The sequence below is a fragment of the Artibeus jamaicensis genome, unplaced genomic scaffold, assembly GCF_021234435.1.
Source record: "Artibeus jamaicensis isolate MK-2021 breed Jamaican fruit bat unplaced genomic scaffold, CSHL_Jam_final contig_834, whole genome shotgun sequence".
NCBI lineage: Eukaryota > Metazoa > Chordata > Mammalia > Chiroptera > Phyllostomidae > Artibeus > Artibeus jamaicensis.
In genome coordinates, this window is record NW_026521981.1 from 3,343,956 (window position 1) to 3,365,382 (window position 21,427).

General features: G+C 32.6%; 1 protein-coding gene across 4 annotated transcripts in view; it reads right to left on the reverse strand.

The window, feature by feature from the left end:
• KMT2E (lysine methyltransferase 2E (inactive)) overlaps positions 1 to 21,427 on the reverse strand; it is a 95,903-nt gene that overhangs the window by 21,396 nt on the left and 53,080 nt on the right. For 3 of the 4 annotated variants that reach the window (XM_037164923.2, XM_037164922.2, XM_037164921.2), the window contains 11 exons: positions 21,070 to 21,299; positions 17,723 to 17,803; positions 13,384 to 13,442; positions 12,112 to 12,284; positions 11,683 to 11,721; positions 8,505 to 8,735; positions 8,257 to 8,387; positions 7,135 to 7,252; positions 5,929 to 6,038; positions 1,764 to 2,028; positions 749 to 847 (listed from right to left, as the gene is read on the reverse strand). In XM_037164923.2, coding sequence (XP_037020818.2) covers positions 749 to 847; positions 1,764 to 2,028; positions 5,929 to 6,038; positions 7,135 to 7,252; positions 8,257 to 8,387; positions 8,505 to 8,735; positions 11,683 to 11,721; positions 12,112 to 12,284; positions 13,384 to 13,442; positions 17,723 to 17,803; positions 21,070 to 21,299 — 1,536 coding nt within the window. Of the gene's footprint in view, positions 1 to 748; positions 848 to 1,763; positions 2,029 to 5,928; positions 6,039 to 7,134; positions 7,253 to 8,256; positions 8,388 to 8,504; positions 8,736 to 11,682; positions 11,722 to 12,111; positions 12,285 to 13,383; positions 13,443 to 17,722; positions 17,804 to 20,573; positions 20,663 to 21,069; positions 21,300 to 21,427 lie in introns of those variants that run through there. The other variant, XM_037164924.2, reaches the window with a different exon arrangement.

The window sequence follows — 21,427 nt, forward strand, 5'->3', positions numbered from 1 at the left end:
GATTCCAAAGACCCCACTCCTAAGTACATGACCTAAGATTCCATGGAATACAGCATGAAAATCTCTACAACAGTAAAGAAGAGAGCATATAAAATAAAAGGGACTGCAGAAAACCCATACTAAGATCATTGTGTAAGATCATTTTCAAGCCTTTCAAACTATAAATAATACTTTAAGTGGCCTAAACAATGTATTGACTGCTAAATAAACATGGAGAAAATACCTTGTCCTAGTTTTTATACAGATAAAATATTTTCAAATATAAGGATATTAAATTTATTTTAATGAAAACCTATTTTATGGTAGTGGTATGTTATAGAAATAGTACCTACCAAACAGTGACCTTTTTTTTTTTTACATAAACCATTTATTTGGTGCTATTAAAATTTCACTTTTGTCTTATATTAAATTATGAAGAGGAAAGGATACATTTTAGCTAATAAAAGACATTTTGCAACAGTTATTCTGGAATTAAAATTTATTAGTTCTCAGCATCATAAAGTTAAAAAACTTCTTAAATGTCATACATTCTAAAGTGTCCAATGAACATACAGTAAATATATAAAAGATTAGTAGAATAACTTGAATGGTAATGACAAAGCCAAACAAATGTTCAGTGGCATATGATGTTTACTAACTTCAAACAGAAGAACAGTGTACGAGCCCTCTTAAAGGCAGCAACAATTAAAGAACAGCTGTCACTAAGCCTAAGTGACAGCATGAAGCAGCTACTAGCTTCCCAACTTACCATCTTCCTTTTCCTTTCTGCAATCTGCTCCTCTGATTCCATTTCCACTTCATTGCTAATGGGAGTTTTTTCCTCTATATCATCAATAAAATCTGGTTCCTGAAAGATTGAAATGATTTATTTAGGGAAAATACTACTCCAGATACAACTAGGGTACTAAACTATTTTAAAGTCTTTCAACCACAATGAATTCTACATAAAAACCATAAGCTTACTTAAATCCATTTCAGAAATTTGAAACTGGTTTCCTAATTCAAGAGGTTTTTCAAAGTCAAATACTTTTGCTTAATCAATGTTCTAGTCAAGTTTTTGACAAGTTCTAGTCAATGTTCTTATCCATAGAGCCTACAAGGTCAAATATGTTAGGATAGTCTTACATTGATATTCTCCCTAAAACATAAGCATAAATTATTTCACAAAACCCAGTATCTACAAATGCCAGGTGCTTAATAAATTTTCAATTTAAAACTTCAGGAAAATTATTCCTGGAGATAATTAAAACATTACTTAATTACTTTTAAATGGTCCCTCCTTTCATTTGTTTACAGGGCATACAACACAGCGTTTCCTGAAACAGCAAAAGTGTAGGCCAAATCCTTTCCCCCAAATTATCTTATGTTTTTTAAGAAAATTGTCCATCACTGATGTAGTTATGTCCCAAATATTAAAGGAAGGAAAATTTTATGGTTTAAGATATTAAATTAAAATACTTACTATAAATACAAGGACACTGCAATCTGAAATAATTTTCTAAAATACTCAGTCTTAACTAAATCTTATATTTAATTCTCTGAGAATGTGCTGGGTGAGTAGTTTCTTAGTAGTTTAACAAATATTGTATAAACTTAAGCAGAATCTGTATTTTATATTTATAAGTACTTCATTTTAAATAACAGAATGGACTTAAAACTTTTAAACTGTTTTACATAAAACAAAAAAGGTTCAAATATGACAAATTATTTCTCTTAGTTAACTTCTTTCATTAAGAATCAGCAGAGCACACACAATTTAGTACCTGATTATTTGATACTGATAGTCTCAGTGGAGAAAGCTTTCTCTGTTTAGTATCTGGGCTCTTCATTTTATGTGTTGTTCCTTCACAATCCAAAGTAATATTTTGGTTTTGTGTATCTTTTTCTTTTGGAATATCCTTTTCTTTTTTCCCTTTTTTTCTTCTGGTCTCATAACCACTGTTGATGTTTTCCGTGGACTCAGAACTACGTTTTAGAACAGGGCACTCTGGATTTTCTTTGAGGCACGCACAATCCACCTTGTACTTACTGGAAAGGGAACCAGTTAAATATTTATTCAAGACATAAAAAAGAAAACTATAAAAATTTCTAATCCATTTTAAGCTGCAAGGCCACAAAATTGTAGGCTATTGCTAACTGTAAACAGTCCTTCCTTTTCACTAAATTTGTATTCATGGTAACTATCATAAAACAATTTTATTATAAAAACAATGTAATAAAAGCTGATTTCTGTGTCTTCAATTGTAATCATAAGGGTAATTAGTAATGGTTGATAGAAAAAACCTCCAATAAATTAAAATGGAATCTGTTTAGGTAAAACAATACTGTGGCTCACATTAAAGCAAAAACCATACTTCAGTGGCCCCAGAATGTTATAAAGTATATACACTTGTACAAATGACAAAATACTGACCCTAAATTTGACCTAAATTTTAAAATGCTAGGTATAATAAATACCAAACCTTAACTAGTGTCTCTCATACTTTACAAATTATTTCAATAACCAGGTTTCTTTAAAAATCTACCTTGAAAAAAAATTTTTGGTAACACTTCCTTTTGCCCCTCTTTAAGTGTTCCCTCTTTCAAATGGAAGCTTGAAAAATTACTATCTTTCATCTTCACAGTAGTAATTATTATTACTTTCACTTTACAGATGAGATTAAATCTCAGAAACACTATTTTGCCCAAAGTCACACAGTTCATAAGTAAGTGGCAGGGATGGCATTCAGATCCAAGTCTAGAGCCCACACTTTTCATCTCTCAATATTTCTTTTTTTTTTTTTAGATTTTATTCATTTAATTTTAGAGGGGAAGGAGAGCAGGAGAGAAATATCAATGTATGATTGCCTCTCATGTGTCCCCACTGGGAACTGGCCCGCAACCCAGGCATGTGCCCTGACTGGGAATTGAACTGCCATAGTGTGGTTCATGGGCCCGAGCTCAATCCACTGAGCTATACCAGCCAGGGCCCATCTCTCAATATTTCTTAATGCTCTGATCTTTATCTCTACAACTGAGATTTAGTTTATATCTAGAACACATACTAAATACCCAAATCGACGTTAAACAAAAAAAAAGAAGCCTCTCACTTTGCATGTTTTAAGTAGCTCAATGTGTGTTGACAATAGAAATAATTTACTTTTCCAAGTTTCTAATACTCCTACTCATTCACTTTCAACACTGGTAGAAAGGTGCAGGTCAAAATGGCCTAATTCTATGAAATTTGACAGAATTCAAACACTTATGGTCTACACCTCCCACCTCCCCAAATCAGATGTTAATAGGAACTAGTTTGAAACTTTCTAGATGTCTTCTTTGATTTCAGGACAACAGAAGTACAAATAATGATGGCAAAAGCTAGTGTGTATTAAGCTACTTATTTTGTATGAGGAACTTTTAACACATGTTAACTCACTGAATCTTAAAACTGGTCTAAGGTTACATAGTAGTAAGTGACCAAGCTAGAACTGGAAACCAGACAGGTTATAAAAAGCTTACATTAACCATTATGGAATACAGTCTCTGAAAGCAATAAGCACAGAGCCATTTTCCTAAATTTTCTACCATTTGAGGGCAAAAGGGCCAAAAAGGAAACACTTAAAGTATTGTGATAAATCTAACCCAACAATCAAATACAAATGCATACTGAAGAGTTTTCATTGACTGAAACCAAAATGAACATTAAAAACGTTTGCAATTTAAATAGGGTACACACAAAATTTAAAAAATAAAATACAAAATAGGAGGAAGTGAACTGAAATGCTTATAATGCCCCCTGCAGAAGTCAGTAAGAGAAAGACTACCCAACAGAAAAAAATGAAGAGATAATTAGGCAGTTCATGAGACAGAAAAGCCAAAATCACAAATAGATTAAAAGATCCTTATTTTCATAATCAAGGATAGTGTAATTCAAAATATAAAAAGATGCCATTTCACATGGATTAGCATCAATTTTTAAAGTTTTACAGTAAAGTGGAGCAAATAAGTAAAACTGGGAATATGAACTGGTCATTCCCCTATGTTTAATATAAACTGAGGCTGTGCACATTCTACAACCCAGCAATTCTACCTGTAGGTCCCCACCGTGGAGAGAACATGTATATATGCAGACATGTTTATAAAACCATAGGAGCACTGTTTATAAATCTAAATGTCCACCAACAGTGGAATAGATAAATACCATGAACAGTGAAAAGAAATGAACTACAGTTGCATATAACAATAGGTCTGAATCACAAAATAAATGAGAAAAGATAAATGCAAAATCATACAGATTATAATTTACATTGATTTAAAAAGTATAGAAAATATTAGTCCTATTTAAGGACAAAGGAGACAACATAAAATGGAGAAATAAAAGCTTCTTCAAGTAGTGTTGGGAAAACTGGACAAATATGTGCAAAAAATAAAACTGGACTACTCTCTTACAACATATACAAAAATAAACTCAAAATTGATTGAAGATTTAAATGTAAAGCCTGAAATCATAAAACTCCTGAAAGAAAACAGAGGTAGTAAACTATCTGACATTAGTCTGAGTGTTCAAATAAGGGGTTAACAGCCAAAATACATAGGAACTCACAAAACTTTTAAAAAATGCAATTAAAAAATGGGCAGAGGACATAAGATATTTCTCCAAAGAAATAAGACATAGAGATGGCCAATAGATGTATGAAAAGATGCTCAGCATTACTAATCAGAAGGAAAATGTAATCAATGAGATACCACCTCACACCAGTCAGAATGGCTATTATCAAAAAGTCAACAAATAATGTGTTGGCGAAGATGTGGAGAAAAGGGGAACCCTTTTGCACTGTTGGTGGGACCGCAAATGGTATGACTATGAAAAACAGTTTTGGAATTCATAAAAAAATTGAAAATAGATCTACCATACTACCCACAGATATACTTCTGAGTATTTATTGGAGAAAAACGAAAACACTAAATTGAACAGATATATGCATCTGTATGTTCACTGGAACATTAGTTACAACAGCCAAGATACGGAAACAACCCATAAACATATGAATGTATAAAGAAGATGTATTAGGTATATGCACAAACACACAATGATAAAAAAGAATGAAATTTTGCCATTTGCAACAGCATGGATAGATCTAGAGGGAATTATGCTAAGTAAAGTAAGTCTGACAGAGAAAGTCAAATAATGTATGGTTTTACTTATACGTGGACTCTAAAAAATAAAAAACAGACTCAGAAACAGAGTCCAGAGGATGGTTCCTAGAGGGGAGGAGGGTAGGGGACAGGTGAAAAAGGTGAAGGAAAATAGTCAATAATATTGTGATGTTTGCATGATGTATTATTAGAATTAATGGGGTAATCACATTGTAAGGTAAAAAATGCTGAATCCCTATATGGAACACTTGAAACTAGTATAACTAATAAAATATTATATACCAATTATACTTAAATAAAAAATAGAAGGGAAAATTCTACATAAACAAAGTTATAAAAAAGGGAAAGTTTGCCCTGACTGGTGTTTCTCAGTTGGCTGGGCATCATCCTAAGCAAAAGGTCACTGATTTTCAATTCCTGGTCAGGGCACACACACTAGAAGCAACAAAGAGACTGATGCTTCTCTCTCACATTGATGTTTCTCACTCTCTCTTTCAACTTCCCTTCTCCTCTCTCTAAAAATAAATAAAATCTTCAACAAAACAAAACAAGGTCAGTGTTGGATAGCTGAATTAGGATTACCAATCACAATTTCCATTAGCATTTTCATTACAATAGTAATTAAGGAAAGTTTGGAAAAGAACAAAGCAGCACCGCTGCAATGGGACTGGATACCAAACTGCTTGTTTTCAAGTTCTTTGTCTCAGAGCTATAAAAAAGACAAACTAATTTTTTGAGGACATTAAGGAACTATTTTGAAACAACAGAACGTATTTACAGATTTGAACTTACCAGTTTCCATAGTCAAAATCAAAGGCAATAGTAATTTCAGTTCCCTTGGGAATACTTTGTATAGAATAAATGTAAAGATGTATGGTTCCATCTTCAATCTCATGCCTCACCTGTTAATCAGAAGAATAACTTTTATAAAAAAATATTTCTATAGGTTATTTTCTACCCTTAGGAGCATCTTATCCTACAATTTTGAAAACTCTTCTTTTCAAAGGAATTCACAAACACAATGTAGAAAATATGGCATTAATTACAAGACCTGTAACTATAAATCACTGGTTATCAACTGGGAAAAAGATAACACCAATTCAAGTTTGATGCAAACTCTACAGCCCACTATAAAGTATTAAAAAGAAACCAGCCCTGGCTGGTGTGGCTCAGTGGATTGAATGCCGGCCTGTGGGCCACACGATCGTGGTTCGATTCCCAGTGAGGGCACATGCCTGGGTTGCAGGCCAGTTCCCAGCGGGGGACACATGAGAGGCAACCACACATTGATATTTCTCTCCTTTCTCCTTCCCTTCCCCTCTAAAGATAAATAAAATCTTAAAAAAAAGAAAAAGCATATTTCATCAACTCTACAATGAATATTTTTTCACCTTTTAGTATCTCTGAAATTGGGAGTTTTTAAAGTGACAGTATCTTCGATGCGATGAAATGCAGTAACGGTACAGTTAACCCTATACTTTTTTATGACAGACACTGTTCTAGGTACTTTACATGACAACTCCTTTTTACAGATAAAACAGGCGTAGACAAGGTTGTAAATTGACTTAATCACTGAGAACGCATGAATCTAGTAAGTCTGTCTTCAAAATCTACATTCTTAACTAATATTATATAACTATAAAATTGAAATTGTATTTTTCCACATTAAAACACAATTTTATTGTAGCATGTACAAAAGGTATTTCAGCTTTCACCTTTGTCTACCTTGATCAAATCAGAACATGTATTTGAGCCACATTTATAGAGCTTCTAAGATAAACAGAAGTCTAATATTTTCTCTTAGAAGGAACATTGCAATTTTAATTTGCAAAGTATTAATTAAGACTGCAAAGCCTGTATCACCTAACTTCACAATGGAAAGATGCTGTAGTATAAAATGCATCAACTGTTAGTAAGTGTTTTTAGGCTATCCCAAACTGCTGGGGTTAATACTCAGGTTCCACACACCTCCTCCAAAATATATTTCTATAAGCTTACCTCTGCATTGGGTGTACAAGAACGCCTAATGAACCGAGCCTCATTCCCAAAAGTCCTTGCATCAACACACATTTCTAGCCCATGAAATTTAGAATAGAATAAAACAAAAGGGTATGGTCTATAAAGAAAGAAATGCATTATAAGCTATTAACATTTTGAATTTAAGAAAACTTCTAAAAGACTCACAGTAGTAAAGCCAACAGTTTGATAATAGAACCTATTCTTAACCACCGATTAGTTCATGCTAGTAAGATTTTTATTTGTTCCTATAACCTTACATAAATCAAAGGTAATTAATTGGAGGTGGAAATTCAAATTTACAAAGATAAAAAGTACTCGTAATTGGATGGCTTTAAAGTCCCCACCTCACAGTGCATTTGTGTTTCATTTATAACAGTTTCAGTCAAATCTATGTAAAAGGAAAGGAGTTTCATATATCTTTTGTATCTTAAATAAGAACTCAAGAAACAATAAGAAATACAAACAACAAGAGATTATTTTTAATAATGATAGTATATTGACTGAGAATGTTATCTTCCTAGAGATACAAACATAATACTTCTATACCTCAGTGAAGCATGGCTATGACAGGATCACATCAATTTCCCCCAAAATTACAAATTACAGAAAAGGCCTCCAAAGCCATTCCACACCCAGAAAAGTGGGAGCTGAAAATGGTGGCAATAATGTAAAACCAAATCAAACACTATCTAATGAAGAGGAAGTGGTTTTTGCCTGTGACAGTCACCAATGGTCTTTTCAAATGCTAACAATTATATTAAAAGAAATTAGGAATGATCCTGGATTGATACAGTTCCTTTAATCTCAGGTAATCGAGTTTTTAATTAACATACACCTATATTGCTGCAGTTTATCTTTGAAGTAGATGTTTTTTTTAGTGTCAGCAAGATAAAAATGGGTAAGAGACTGATAAATATATCTCTGCATTTTTGTGTTGTTATATTTTATTACAGTTCAAATGTCACTGTTCAACTACACAGATTTAAATATAAAATGATCACTTATGAAAACAAAGTACATATAAACACAGCATCTCACTAAAATAGCCAAAATTCAATATATAACAATAGAAAACTACTATGGAGAACTAAATGAACATACCTCTTAAAGAAATATCCATTTGCTTCAAATTGTTCTCTTAGCATAAATTTCCCTCTATATTCAATAATAAGTGCATCGGGAGGCAAATCTTTTGCAGATTTCAGAATTTTCTTATTTTTTTGTATATGGCTCTAAAATCGGAGAAATACTGAGATTAATTAAGCCTGAATGCTTTTAGTCTAACTACTTAAGATACACAGTAGAAAAAGGACTTTGTTTTATTACTTTTTGGCAAATGATATATTTACCTCTACAGGAGGTTTGAAGAGCAAATTGTTGGTATTCAAATTTGATTTATTTATCTCTTTTTTGTCATTTCCATTGCCTAATCTCAGAGCTATTCTTTGTGCCTCCCTCTGAACACTCTCGCTATACTGGTTATTATTTGCCTCTTCATATCGATCCATCCATGCTTTGATTTTTGTTTCCCAGCCGAAATTTGAACCATCAGATGAAGGATCAATCTCTGGAGCTGAACCCTAAAATCACAGCAAACTAAGCAATATCAATATCTGGACTTAAAGTATTTATACATACACATACAACATGCACAAAATAAATGACAATCTATACAAAATATAAACTAGAAATAATATTAGGCTAAGTTGGTCCTAGTGAAATAACGATCACAAATGAGCAGCTTATTACATTTTTATACTGCATGCTACACAAACATGAGTTGGAAAACCAAAGAAAGCCAAGTTAACTTGGAATAGGAGAAATTCAAGTTTCATCATCACTACTGTAGCCAATGGAGGCTATCGATAAAATTGCAAACCCAAAGATTTGCAGTCACTGTCAGGTAATGGTTAGAAAAATATAGCAAATGAAATTTTTTATTTTAGAGACTGACAGTATCTATTCTGTACTCACAGTTCTCTTGAACCAAATAAATGTGATTATTATATAAACTACATATACTGCATATTAAGTATATACCTATTTTTATATAATACAAAAATTTTAATGTTTCATAACAAAAATGTACTTTGATATCTTAATTTGGTGTAATTCCAGTTGTCCACAGTATAAATCTGACATGTGAATGTTTTATAGAATGTGAAATGACCCAAATGGTCCATAGCCTAAATTCAAGGGTCATAATGAGGGCAAAGAACCTTCAAGCTTAAGTGCTTACTCCTCCTCTATAGCCTCTATTAAAACCTGTAAGATAAGAATAAATGCCAAGTAATAAAGTTACCACCTTTCTTCTTTATGTTACAAAACAAAATGGGGAACTTTTTTTCACTAGGATGCAATTTATAGAAAAGCACAGTTACCATACATTTAAAAAATTTATTAAAACCAGACCTCCCACAAATAATTCTTTCTTGTAATCTTTGAATAAAAATCAATTAATGTTGATAACAAGAACATATATTTTCTTATTATTGGCATAATTCAAATGTATAACATTTAACATGTGAAATTTCAATTTAGTTGTAAATGCCATTCATTTTTTCTATCTACAATATTAAACTTTGAGAAACAATTTTTTTCTATATGAACCTAAAAGCATGTGAAATTTTTTATTTTACAGACTGACAGTATCTATAAATAACTGAAATTTTAACATCATATACAGATTTCACAGACCCTTAAATATCCTGTTAGACATTTACATGTATATAGAAACACTAAAATTTACCATCAGTCCACCTTCTATATTCTTTTCTACAATAAAGCAAACTACAATTGAACCATGAACACAGGTTTGAACTGTGTTCCACTTATATGTGGATTTTTTTTCAATAAATACCTATGTTGTTTTCAATCTGTGGTTGGGAGTCTGCGGATGCAGGGGCCTGACTGTATGCATGGATCTACGCCATTTTATACAGGGGACTTGGTATCTGTGGGGGACCCTGGAACCAAGTCTACTTGGGCATCAAATGACAACTGAAGTTTTGAGGGGTCTAGAGTTATACTCGAATTTTTAACTGCACAGGGAGTTGACGTCCATAACCCCAGCATCAACTATATAGTAAGTTGCTCAACTATTTGGTGGGGATAGGTTTATTTCACTAATTGATATTTTATGTACTTACCTATTCTAGACTATAATCATCACTTGATAAGGACGGATATTTATACAAATGGGACACTACATATTAAGTCTTCCCTCAGCTTTTTAAAAGAAATCTATCCAGTTTTCAAATTTTTCTGTTTTGCATTTCCCTCTGCCGCCCCCTGGAAAAAACCCTGTATAGTGACATGGTATATCTTTAATACAGCTCTTCTATATTTCTTGAACCTTATAAATGCTAGAGAATTATACAATAAAACTGTAATGATTTTAAAGAAATCTTTAAGGTAAGAAAAAGCTACTTTTAAAAGATGCACAAAAACTCACTACTCTACGTAATAAATGAAACTATTTTAGCTAAGTAAAACATGCTTCTTCCTCATTAGGCCTGCTATTAAAGTGATTAGATAAATTGGGAAAAAAGGAAAATTGCTGGAGTGCCAATTTTTCTAACAGCTTAATCCAAAAACATTTTCAAATCTTTTTATTCTGTGTCAGAGAAAATACCATAAAACCAAGTTTAACATAGTAAGTATAAAATCTTAACTTTAATATAAAGAACATTTCATGAAACTTTGGACTTAATGTATGCTGAGTGACACCATGCATTAACATTCTTAAGAAAGATAAAAATACCTAAAAATAATCACTGCACAACTGTTTAATGATCTGTTTTCTAGGCATGTGAAATAATGAATAATCATTGAATAATTATACCATGTGAATGACAGACAGACTGTAACATGCTCCCCACATCCTATTTTAACATCTGACAATCTGAAAAACCCACTCATCTTTACTGCCAAATTTAAAAGCTATAATAAACCTGTATAGCTGACCTCTGTGATCCAACACAAACCTATCTCTAAGAAGGAGGCAGAGGTGGGGAACCTTGCTTCTCTCAGCAATCTTGGTATCTACAAAATTGAGGATTTATTCTAATTAATTCAAGGTATAAGTGACTAGTCTTTACTTATATGGTAGATCTGTGATTTTATAGTATTTTATAACAACTGATAACTAAATCACTGGAATCTGAACTATGCAAAGGAGCAAGTTTTCAAATTCCAAATGTGATTTTGCATTCATATGTCTAGTATATTAACACCTAATATAATGGGGACATGGAATGCAATAATAACTGAAATTCAGATTACTCAAAATTTTAGTATTAAAAATTGCTGATGTATCGCCTCATTTTGGCTCTTTTTAAACAGTGTTAATAAACTCAGACTGGTATATTTATCCAATTAGAACTCTCTACAGCTCCAATTCTGATAAAAACAATAAGCAATGAAATGACCTACAATGAAAAAAGGACAAAAATTATGAATAACACTTAGTAAACTCTCCTAAGTAATTGACAGCTGCTATTAAGGGTTTAAATTTAACATGTTTACCTTAACTCTTGATGATTTCCTAGATCCTTCACGAAAGGCCTGAAATAAAATGGAATTCTGAGTTTTGGATATAATTAAAACTTAAGAATCAATTAGTTTACTGCAGCTTTTTACTGAAGTCTCACAATATAACAAAAAGTTTGGTATAACCAATATCACAAGAACTAGGGAAATGTTTAAGTAAATAAAGTCATCTACCAGAATACTAGTCTACTATTAAAAATAGAATACAGACTATGTAAGAACATGAAGTATGTTTATGATATGATGCTAAAAAAAGTCTAAGTTTTCTGTGTGATCACCATTACAACCATAAAAAAACATTTGCTAAACATTGAAAGGATATAAAAAATATAGTAATTCATGTAAAATTCCTTTCAGCTCCCACTGCCTTCTATCTTACTCATCTAAGAAAAATGAAAAACTTACTTTTTTACATTTTGAAATGTTTTGTTCTTTCTCCCCACTTTTTTTCCTTCTTTTATCATTAACCTTAGAAACTCTTGAAGCAGTTAAAGTAAGTGATGTTGGGGTATGCTGAAACGCAGTATATAATTCCACAGGAACCTCATCACCACTCTCAGTTGCACTAGTATCACCATCTTCAAAAGCAAAATAAAAGTTAATGCACATATAATACTTCTATTTTAAACAATAAAAGAGCATTCCACACGAGAAACTATTATATATCCATCTTTCTGAAGAATATACTTTTTTTCCACTTTTTCACTTATTCACTCATATTAAGATACCTTGAAATGCAAGGTACGAATGTCAGTTGTCATACATTAAACTAGAAAGGATACAAAAGTCTGACAATACACTGAGGTGGTGTGACTGTGGGAAACACATTTGCCTACAGTGCCAGTGGAGATTCGAAATTCCCTCCAAAGGGTAGCCAAATCTAGAAAAATTCAGTATGTGCTAACCTGTTCACCCAACACTCCCATTTCTGGGATCTATCCAAAGAGAAAACAGCAAAAGACATAAGACTTATATCTAAGAGGGTTTTGCTGAAGGTACTATTTGTATTAAAAACAAAAAATACTAGAAATAACCCAAATGTCAATCAAACAGGAGTAGTTCAATAAATTATCACTATTCAAAACCACTTTGCCCTGGCTGGTGTGGCTCAGTGGATTGAGCACCAGCCTGTGAACCAAAGGGTCACCAGTTCAATTCCCAGTCAGGGTACATGCCTGGGTTACAGGCCAGGTCCCCAGTTGGGGGCACATGAGAAGCAACCACACACTGCTGTTTCTTTCCTCTTTCTCCTTCCCTTCCCCTCTGTCAAAAAATAAATAAAACCTTAAAAACAAAAACAAAAAGCTACCTATATTGGCATCAACATGTTTTAAGCTAAAATGAAAGTTGCATCAAATGTTTTACTTCTAAATTCTGTTCCTAAAAACGAAAGAAACATGATTCCAAATGATAAAGTAATGAATCCCCATCTTTCTAAAAAGCAAACATACTTTAACTTCTTTAACTAAATAGGTTACCTATATATAGAAAGCTATGAATGATTTAAAATTTTAATTTTATTGTCTTCTGGTTTCCATATTTAAAATCTGTATTTGAGGGTAAATGATATATAATCAATATACATCAGTAAGGTGTTTATGTACGACTAAAAAAATGCAAGCCACTTATTCTCTCAATCACACTAACCCTAATTTAGTACAGATCCTTTTCACCCACCTGACAAATTTTCTCTTTTCCGACGTTGTAGTAGCACCGCCCTCTCTTTATCCAAACTCCTACATTAAAATATTAACATGATTATTATTAATCAAACTTTCATGAATTTAGATATAAAGCAGATTTGTTTTTAATGTGATAAACTTACAAATTCTCTAATGTTCTCACTGGAAAACCAACAGTATAAAATATATGTACTATCCCTTGCCTTACATTGGACTTGATCTAGCATCATTAGCATTTGATGCCAGTTCAGTGACTACAATTGAACTGTTATGAAAATAATTTTTTTACATAGGAAACTAGTACATCTTTTTTAAAAATTTAATATTTAAAGCAAAAAGTCTGGGAAAATGTTAACAAAGCAACATATGTAACAAAAATCACAAATTAAATTTCTTAAAAGAAATGTATGACACTAAATTACAATCTATTTGCATTATTGCATTTGCCTAAAATTATTTCCACTTTTGAAATAATAAACTAAATATTTAACAATTAAGTAAAATATTTCATTAACCTCCTCCAGCCTCTACTCAATAAATACATTACATCATAAATAGTCATTGTTTTACTCCTACCCCCCATGTTTTACTCTCTAACTTATTAGTCTAGAGGTCAAATAACACTAGATTGTTATTTTTAGATGGAAGAATAAGGGCTCTAGACTGAAATGCCTACAGCACAGTAACAGGCTTGCCTTAGGTCTACTAGGATATGTATAGTAACTATCCTATTGCATCACTGAAAACTATCCGAGTCCATCACAGAATGAGAGTAGCAGACATTGCTCAACTGACTGCCCTACCTAAAGGTGAGTTTTTAATCAGCTCTTACTGAATTCATCAACAGATATTTACTCCATCAAAAAATACTTGGTGTTATACATTTAGAAAAGCCTCACTCATAGTAAAGAAATGGAAAGTGTAACACTAAGATTACCACTTCTCACCTAGTTAAACTGGAAAATCCAAGTCTGTCAAACACTCTATTGTGAGGATTGGGAAAATAGACATGCTTATCCATTATTGGTGGGAATTCAAAATGGTACAGCTCCTAATGGAGGGAAATTTGGTGATATCTGACAAAACTTTGCATTTACATTTACCCTTTTACTGAACAATCTTGTCTCTTTGCAATGACAAAAGACTGGAAACAACTCAAATGCCCATTCAAAGGGGACTGGGTGAATAAACTACAGTACATGAAAAAGATGGAGCACCTTGAAGCAACAGAAATGAGTCAATCTCTATATACTATGTAGTGATGATCTTCAGCATATATTTTTAAGAGAAAAAAAGAAATGTGGCAGAAACTCTGTATGATACTGCTTACCTAGGTAAGGAGGGGAATACAAATAAATATATACATGTCTGATTCTAGTGAAAAACAATGGAAAAATTGTATTTAAAAAAAATTGTTATTTTGCGGGTACAAGGAACAGTGATAGAATTACTTGAATATACTTTGTTTTAAATATGTGACTTTAGAATGATGGGACTCTTCTTGAATAATTATACCAATATATAATTATAAAAATACAGTATAAAAAGCAGTCCTTAAAAATAAAAAAAACCCTGGCTGGTGTAGCTCAGTGGATTGAGCGCGGGCCTGCGAACCAGACAATTGCGGTTCGATTCCCAGTCAGGGTACATGCCTGGGTTGCAGGCCGGTTCCCTGCAAGCCAGTTCCCAGCAGGGGACGCATGAAAGGCAACCATACATTGATGTTTCTCTCCTTCTCTCCTTCCCTTCCCCTCTAAAGATAAATAAAATTTGTAAAAAAAAAATATTAAAAAAAAACTATAAGATCATATATTTCTGGTAGGAATGTAAACTGGTACAACTACTCTACAAAAAAGTTCCATAATATCTTATTAAACTAACATATGACCAAGCAATTTCACTCTTGGGCATATATCCCAGAGAAAACAAAACTTAGGTTCAAAACCTGTACACAAATGTTCATATCAACTTCATTTGTAACAGTCAAAAAGTAGAAATAACCCAATGTCCTTCAATGGGTGAATGGTTAAACGAACTGTGGTACATATACACCACAGAACACTACTCATCAGTAAAAAAGAATGAAATACTGATATATGCGGTAAATTGGCTGCTTTCCAGGGAATTGCACTGAGTAAAAAAAGCCAATCCCCAAACATATACTGTATGATTCTATTCATGTAAAATTTTTGAAATGACAAATTACATAAATGGAGTTTAGATTAATGGTTACCAGAAGTCAGGGATGGGAGGGGTAAGAGGTGGGAAGCTGGTATCACTATAAAAGACAACATGAGGGATCCTTGTGATGAAAATGCTTTGTCGATATTCTTGTTGTATCATATTGGTATTTTTGTAGGCTATTACTGGGAAAAACTGGTGAAGGATACAAAGGATCTCTGTATTACTTCACAACTGCATATGAATCTACAATTAAAATAAAAGGTCTAATTTTTTAAAAAATAAAAGATCTAATAAAAGGTCTAAAATAAAAATAAAACTAATATAATCAGCATAACCGTGTATCCAGTTGGTGTTATAACCACAACGTGCAATTTTTTTCCGGAGACTTTAAATACAATAAATCGTTTGGGAAAACTAAGGAATAAAAAGTCTAAACTGTTTTACATAATCATATTGTTGGTACTAATGTTGGCATTACTACAATTGAGACTGTTGTGTTCTTCTATGGGATTAAGAGAGTACCAGTAATTATGCTATTCTGATTACATTATTGTCTGTGTTATTGAAAACTAGGATAAAAGGAGTTATAGATAAAATGGAGAAATGGTTAAGTGGCATACAGATGTCAAATTACAATGATGTACCCCTGAAACTTACATAATGTTATATACCAATTTTACCTCAGTACAAAGAAGGTTAAATAAAATTTATGTGTTTTCTCTCTATTCCTAAATTTAATTGCAATTACCAGTATAAACTCATGTATTTTATCTTAAAAATAAACAAAGAGACAAAACATTTCCTAGCTTTGTCGGCTAAAACAGACAGATGTAGGAACAGTGATCAATCCAATAGGAAGGAGTATTGACTACTTCTTTGAGATTCTGGTCTTGAAAACCAATTCTGAGTTTGGCGAATAGAAGTATAAGATAAGCTGGAGACATCTTGTTGCATCAGGTAGCACAAAAACTATCAACTACTACTAGGGTGCTGTAGAAATGACCCAAGTGCCAACCTGAAGAGGTTCCCATCAACCAAAAATGGGGCAAAATTTGAACATCGATGAAAATGTAATAGACTGATATATAGTATGTTTCAATCTCTGAGTTCATAATGATACTTAAAATCTTTTTTCATCATTCTAAAAACTGGTAAATACAGGCTAAGAATCCAAAGCAGCCATCCTGCCTTTCTTTGTTGAAATTCACCTTAAGAGAACTGAACAGTTAGTATGGGGACATGTTTTTCTATAGAAATATTCCAGCTAACAAGTGATGAGCAATAGAATTAACAAGTCACTAATGTGCAACCCTTAATAAATTAATGGATTTAAAGAATGACTTTAAAGGAGACTGGGTTGGTGGGGTAAGAGGAGTAGGTTTAAATTATTGTGGACTTACAAGATGTATATCAATCATTCAATCAGTATCTTAGAAGTGGCTAAAAAATAATAGATTTTGTTCCATGTATGATAATGGTTTTATGGTCGTGATTGTTTAAAAATATTTTATATACAAATATAAAAATAGATATTTAAATACCTAAGACATATATGAATAAAATGACATATCTGGGATTTACATTAAAATAGTATGTGAAGGGTAGAAGAAATACATGGCAATATAAATGAAAAGAGATTCTTGACACTTGTTGAAGAAGGGTGGTGGAAATATGAGAGCTCATTATAGTATTTTATTTTTATATAGTTTTAAAGTGTCCATAATAAAAAGATTTTTTAAAAACACCAAAACAGAGTGGGGGGGATGGGATACATTACTGCAAACAGGTGGAAAGATAGTACTGATTTACAAAATTCTGTAAACTAAGGCAATGTCCTCCTAGTAACTCTTCAACATAGTACATTCCAGTGAAAAAACGTGCCATCATTTAGAAGATGCACTATTATTTTATGCATCATTACTAAAGTAACAATGCTACAAAGTAAACCAATGGAAAGATTCTTCCTGATTTTAGACATGTCAGGTTTTTTACAAAAAAAAAGAAAACCCATAAAAAGGAAAAGTGTATCTAGAATTGATAAAATATAGTATCCATTCTTTTTCTTACTCTAGAATTCAGACATAAACTTCTATTAACTAAAGATTATCTAAGTAAAATTATTGGCAATTTTATTGGTATGCATAACTTACCGAGGCTGACAACGTTCACACAGATATGTATCAGGAATATGCTGCCTATCAATCCCCATGCAGTCAATATGTTGCCAAACACTTAAAAAGAAAAAAAAAAACAACAGCAGAACATAAAAAGTATTTTTAAAAATCATCCTTAAATGAAGATTTGATATTGCATTTAACTACTACTTAGGTGCCTACTTTGAGTTTAGTACTGTGAAACCAAAAATGTGCTGTGAGGAATTCATAAAAATAGATCCTGAGGGAGATAAAACTTGGAGATGTAAAAACAAGAGGACAGCCCTGACTGGTGTGGTTCAGTGGGGTAGGCGTCCTCCTACAGACTGAAGGGCCTCTGGTTCAATTCCCAGTCAGAGCACAAGTCTGGGTTGCGGGCCAGGCCCCCAGTTGGGGGTGTGAGTGTGGGGATAGCCGATCGATGTTTCTCTTGCACATTGATGTTTCTCTCCCTCTTTCTCCCTCCCTTCCCCATTCTCTAAAAATAAACAAATAAAATATTTTTTAAAAGAGGACAAATATAAGATATATAGTAAAAATTTATAAAGAAAATATAATTTTAAACTGTAAAAGATATACATTATAAATATTATTAGCAGTCACAAAGTAGAGAAGGCCACACTACTTGAGTTAATGAAAAAAGCACCCTGGAGAACAGAGAACTTGAACAGAACCTTGTTTAGGAAATTAGGAAGAAAAGACTCATTATTGTAGCAATGCTTTCTTCAAGTAGGCAGGTAGGAGGAGCAACAGCCAGAAAGTGCTTAACATCTATGAAGAGGAATGTTCATTTTGAAAAACAGAGAAGGATGAACACAGATTAGTAATGTGTAGTCAGATTACATAAGACTTGGAACGTCAAGATGTGTGTAGATTCCCTCTAACTCGCAACAGGTAATAACTAGATGCTTTGGTGATACACACTGTAAATACAAAAAAGAAAATGAAAGCGAGCTACGGCCAAGTAGCTCAGTTGGTTACAGCGCTGTCCTAATACACCAAGGTGGCAGGCCTGATCCCCTGTCAGGGAACATACAAGAACCAACCTACGAATGTATCAATAAGTGGAACAATAAACAGATGTTTCTCTTTCTCTCCCCACCTTCCTTTATCTCTCTGAAATCAATAAATTTAAAAATATTTTTGAAAAAAACTGAAAGCAGAAAAAACAAGAGGCTTTAGCAAAATTCCAGACCTGAGTTAAAGGACAGAACTAGAATGATGGCAGAGAACATGAAGTTAAAGAATCCAATAAACATCCCATGAAAACAGATTAAATCTGTTCTCTAATTATTTTTAACAGAATACATTGTCCAGCTTGAGGCAAACTTCTTGATTTGTTATTATTACTGTATTTTATTGCCAAGACTTTGGTCTAAAATTGACATATATGCCTGTTTCTAAATAAAGCCTTATTCTTTTATATAGTAATTAGCCACTTCTAACATACAATGCTATTAAACTAACAGCTATTGTATTGTTCTTCTCTTCTTAACTGAGAATCTTGGGACAAGAACTGGTAGAATGTGGAAGGCGATGATATGTACGTATCGAAGATGTGGGGGGAAAGCAAAAACAAAACAAAACAAAACAAAAAGCAGAGCACCTAACAAGGATGGTCAGAATAACAAATTACTAATTTACATTTGGGGGGCAGTAAGCAATGATGTCATGCAGACAAAAGAAAAAGAACTAGAAAATGAGTAAATGATCAGAGTCACACTTGAAAGAGATGAGTATGGAGGATAGAGACATCAAAATACACAGAGACAATGTCAAATGAGAACAGAGAAAAGATTAAGCCCTGCCATATACTTACTACAAGTTAAGCAGCAGAAAAACAGAATGATAAAAAAAGCAGATTCCTAACAAAGAGAACACTGAAAAGCAAATACCTTGAGTAACCCCAAAAGAATAAACTGGTCCTTTAAAAATTTATAGATAAGTATAAATCCTAAAACTATTTCACTATTTTCTAATAGGGAGAACTATATTGTATATAATTCATTATAATTAAATCCAAGAAAACACTGTTTAGATTGTACATTAAAATAAAAACATTGAAAATGGTATGTAATCTATCACATTAGACAAAACCAGTTAAAAGAAACCACTTTTATATTACTGGTTAAAATATGAATTGATATTTTCTAATAAGTAGCTAATTAAAAATAATGAGGAAAACAAGTTAATACTGGTTATTTTTAATTTTTAAATTTACCTCATGAATAAATTTACTTAAGTGACTGCTCATGGTACTGATAGGTGTTATGGGAAATGAGAATTTATTTTTAAATTTGAAGAATGCCACAATATGGTTTTATTAATATTAACTCAAGTATTAAAGTAATAACTTTCCATTAAAATAATATCAAATTTCACATTTCACTTAATACTACTATTCCCCTTTTAGCAAAGGTAAATCAACTTTTGGAAATATAACCCTAACTGCATGTTTCTAATTAATAATACCCAAGCCCTAATAACTTAATCTAATAAACGGAAATGCTATTGTAAAATAATGCAAATTCACTTATATTTGGCTGTGGGATGCATATTTACACTCACACTCATATATTTATATATGCTGGACTATTTCAAATAAGTAACGAAGCTGTGCCATAAAGACAAAACCCAGGGAATTCTGTAAAGCTATTAAAATTTCTTAACTTCTACAGTGCACTGCTTAAATACTCTTTGATTCCCACACTATGCAGGGGATGGACTCAGTGACTTTCAAGCTGAAATCCTACTGTTCCCTCTCCATCCTCCCCAACTCCCTCCCACCAAAAAAAGAAAAAAAGAAAGAAAAAAGAAAACAAAGCCCCACTTTCTGTCCCAATCACACCTTCTCTAGGGGAAGAGGTCTTTCTTGGTGGTTGAACCAGGGATGGGGGAGGGGAGACTGTGGTTCTGGTTCAAGGAGACTCCAGAGTGCTGCAAGGTTCAAGTCAAAAGGAGGTGAGAGAGTCAGGTCAAACAAACATCAATCAAAATGTATAATTTCCCCCAAACTGGAAAATCACAGTTGATTACACAGCACAAATAATTTCAAAGGAAATACAAAGGACTCAATTCTCCTCTCATTTCTATCTTCTCTACTAGTTTATGTAGTCATATTACTATTACATGAGTGAAAAGAGAGATGTGATCCTATATGAATAATTATTGGAACTGACTGCCTAATACTCAATTAATAATGAGGAGTTCTAATCAACTTTAAGATAGCTTTTTCCCATAGGGGCTCTTTTAGGAACAAAACAGACTGCAATGATAGTAGCAGAAGTCTCATTTTAAAATGCATTCATTAAACAAAAATAAACTAGTGGTGTGAAATATTTTACCTGCATTTGTCACAACAGATCATGTATCCATCATCATGTGTAAAACCGCATATACACCTGGTTACATCAGTACCATAACTTCCATCCTCAGATGTGCTGATTGTAGTAGCACTAGAAGTTTCATCAAAATTAGGAGTGGTAAATATGCCTACTTCATTTTTGCTAATAAGAACTGATGGAGGAGGGGAGGCCGGAGGTGTTGGAGGAGGACGAGCACCATAATTATGGTCCTGGATTATTGAACATAAATACAGCACAATGTAATTTCAACAATGATATGAACTAATAAGCAAGTTAAAATTCAATCCTTAATTTGAATATTCAAGAGATATGAAATTTCTTCCTTAACAGCTCTAAA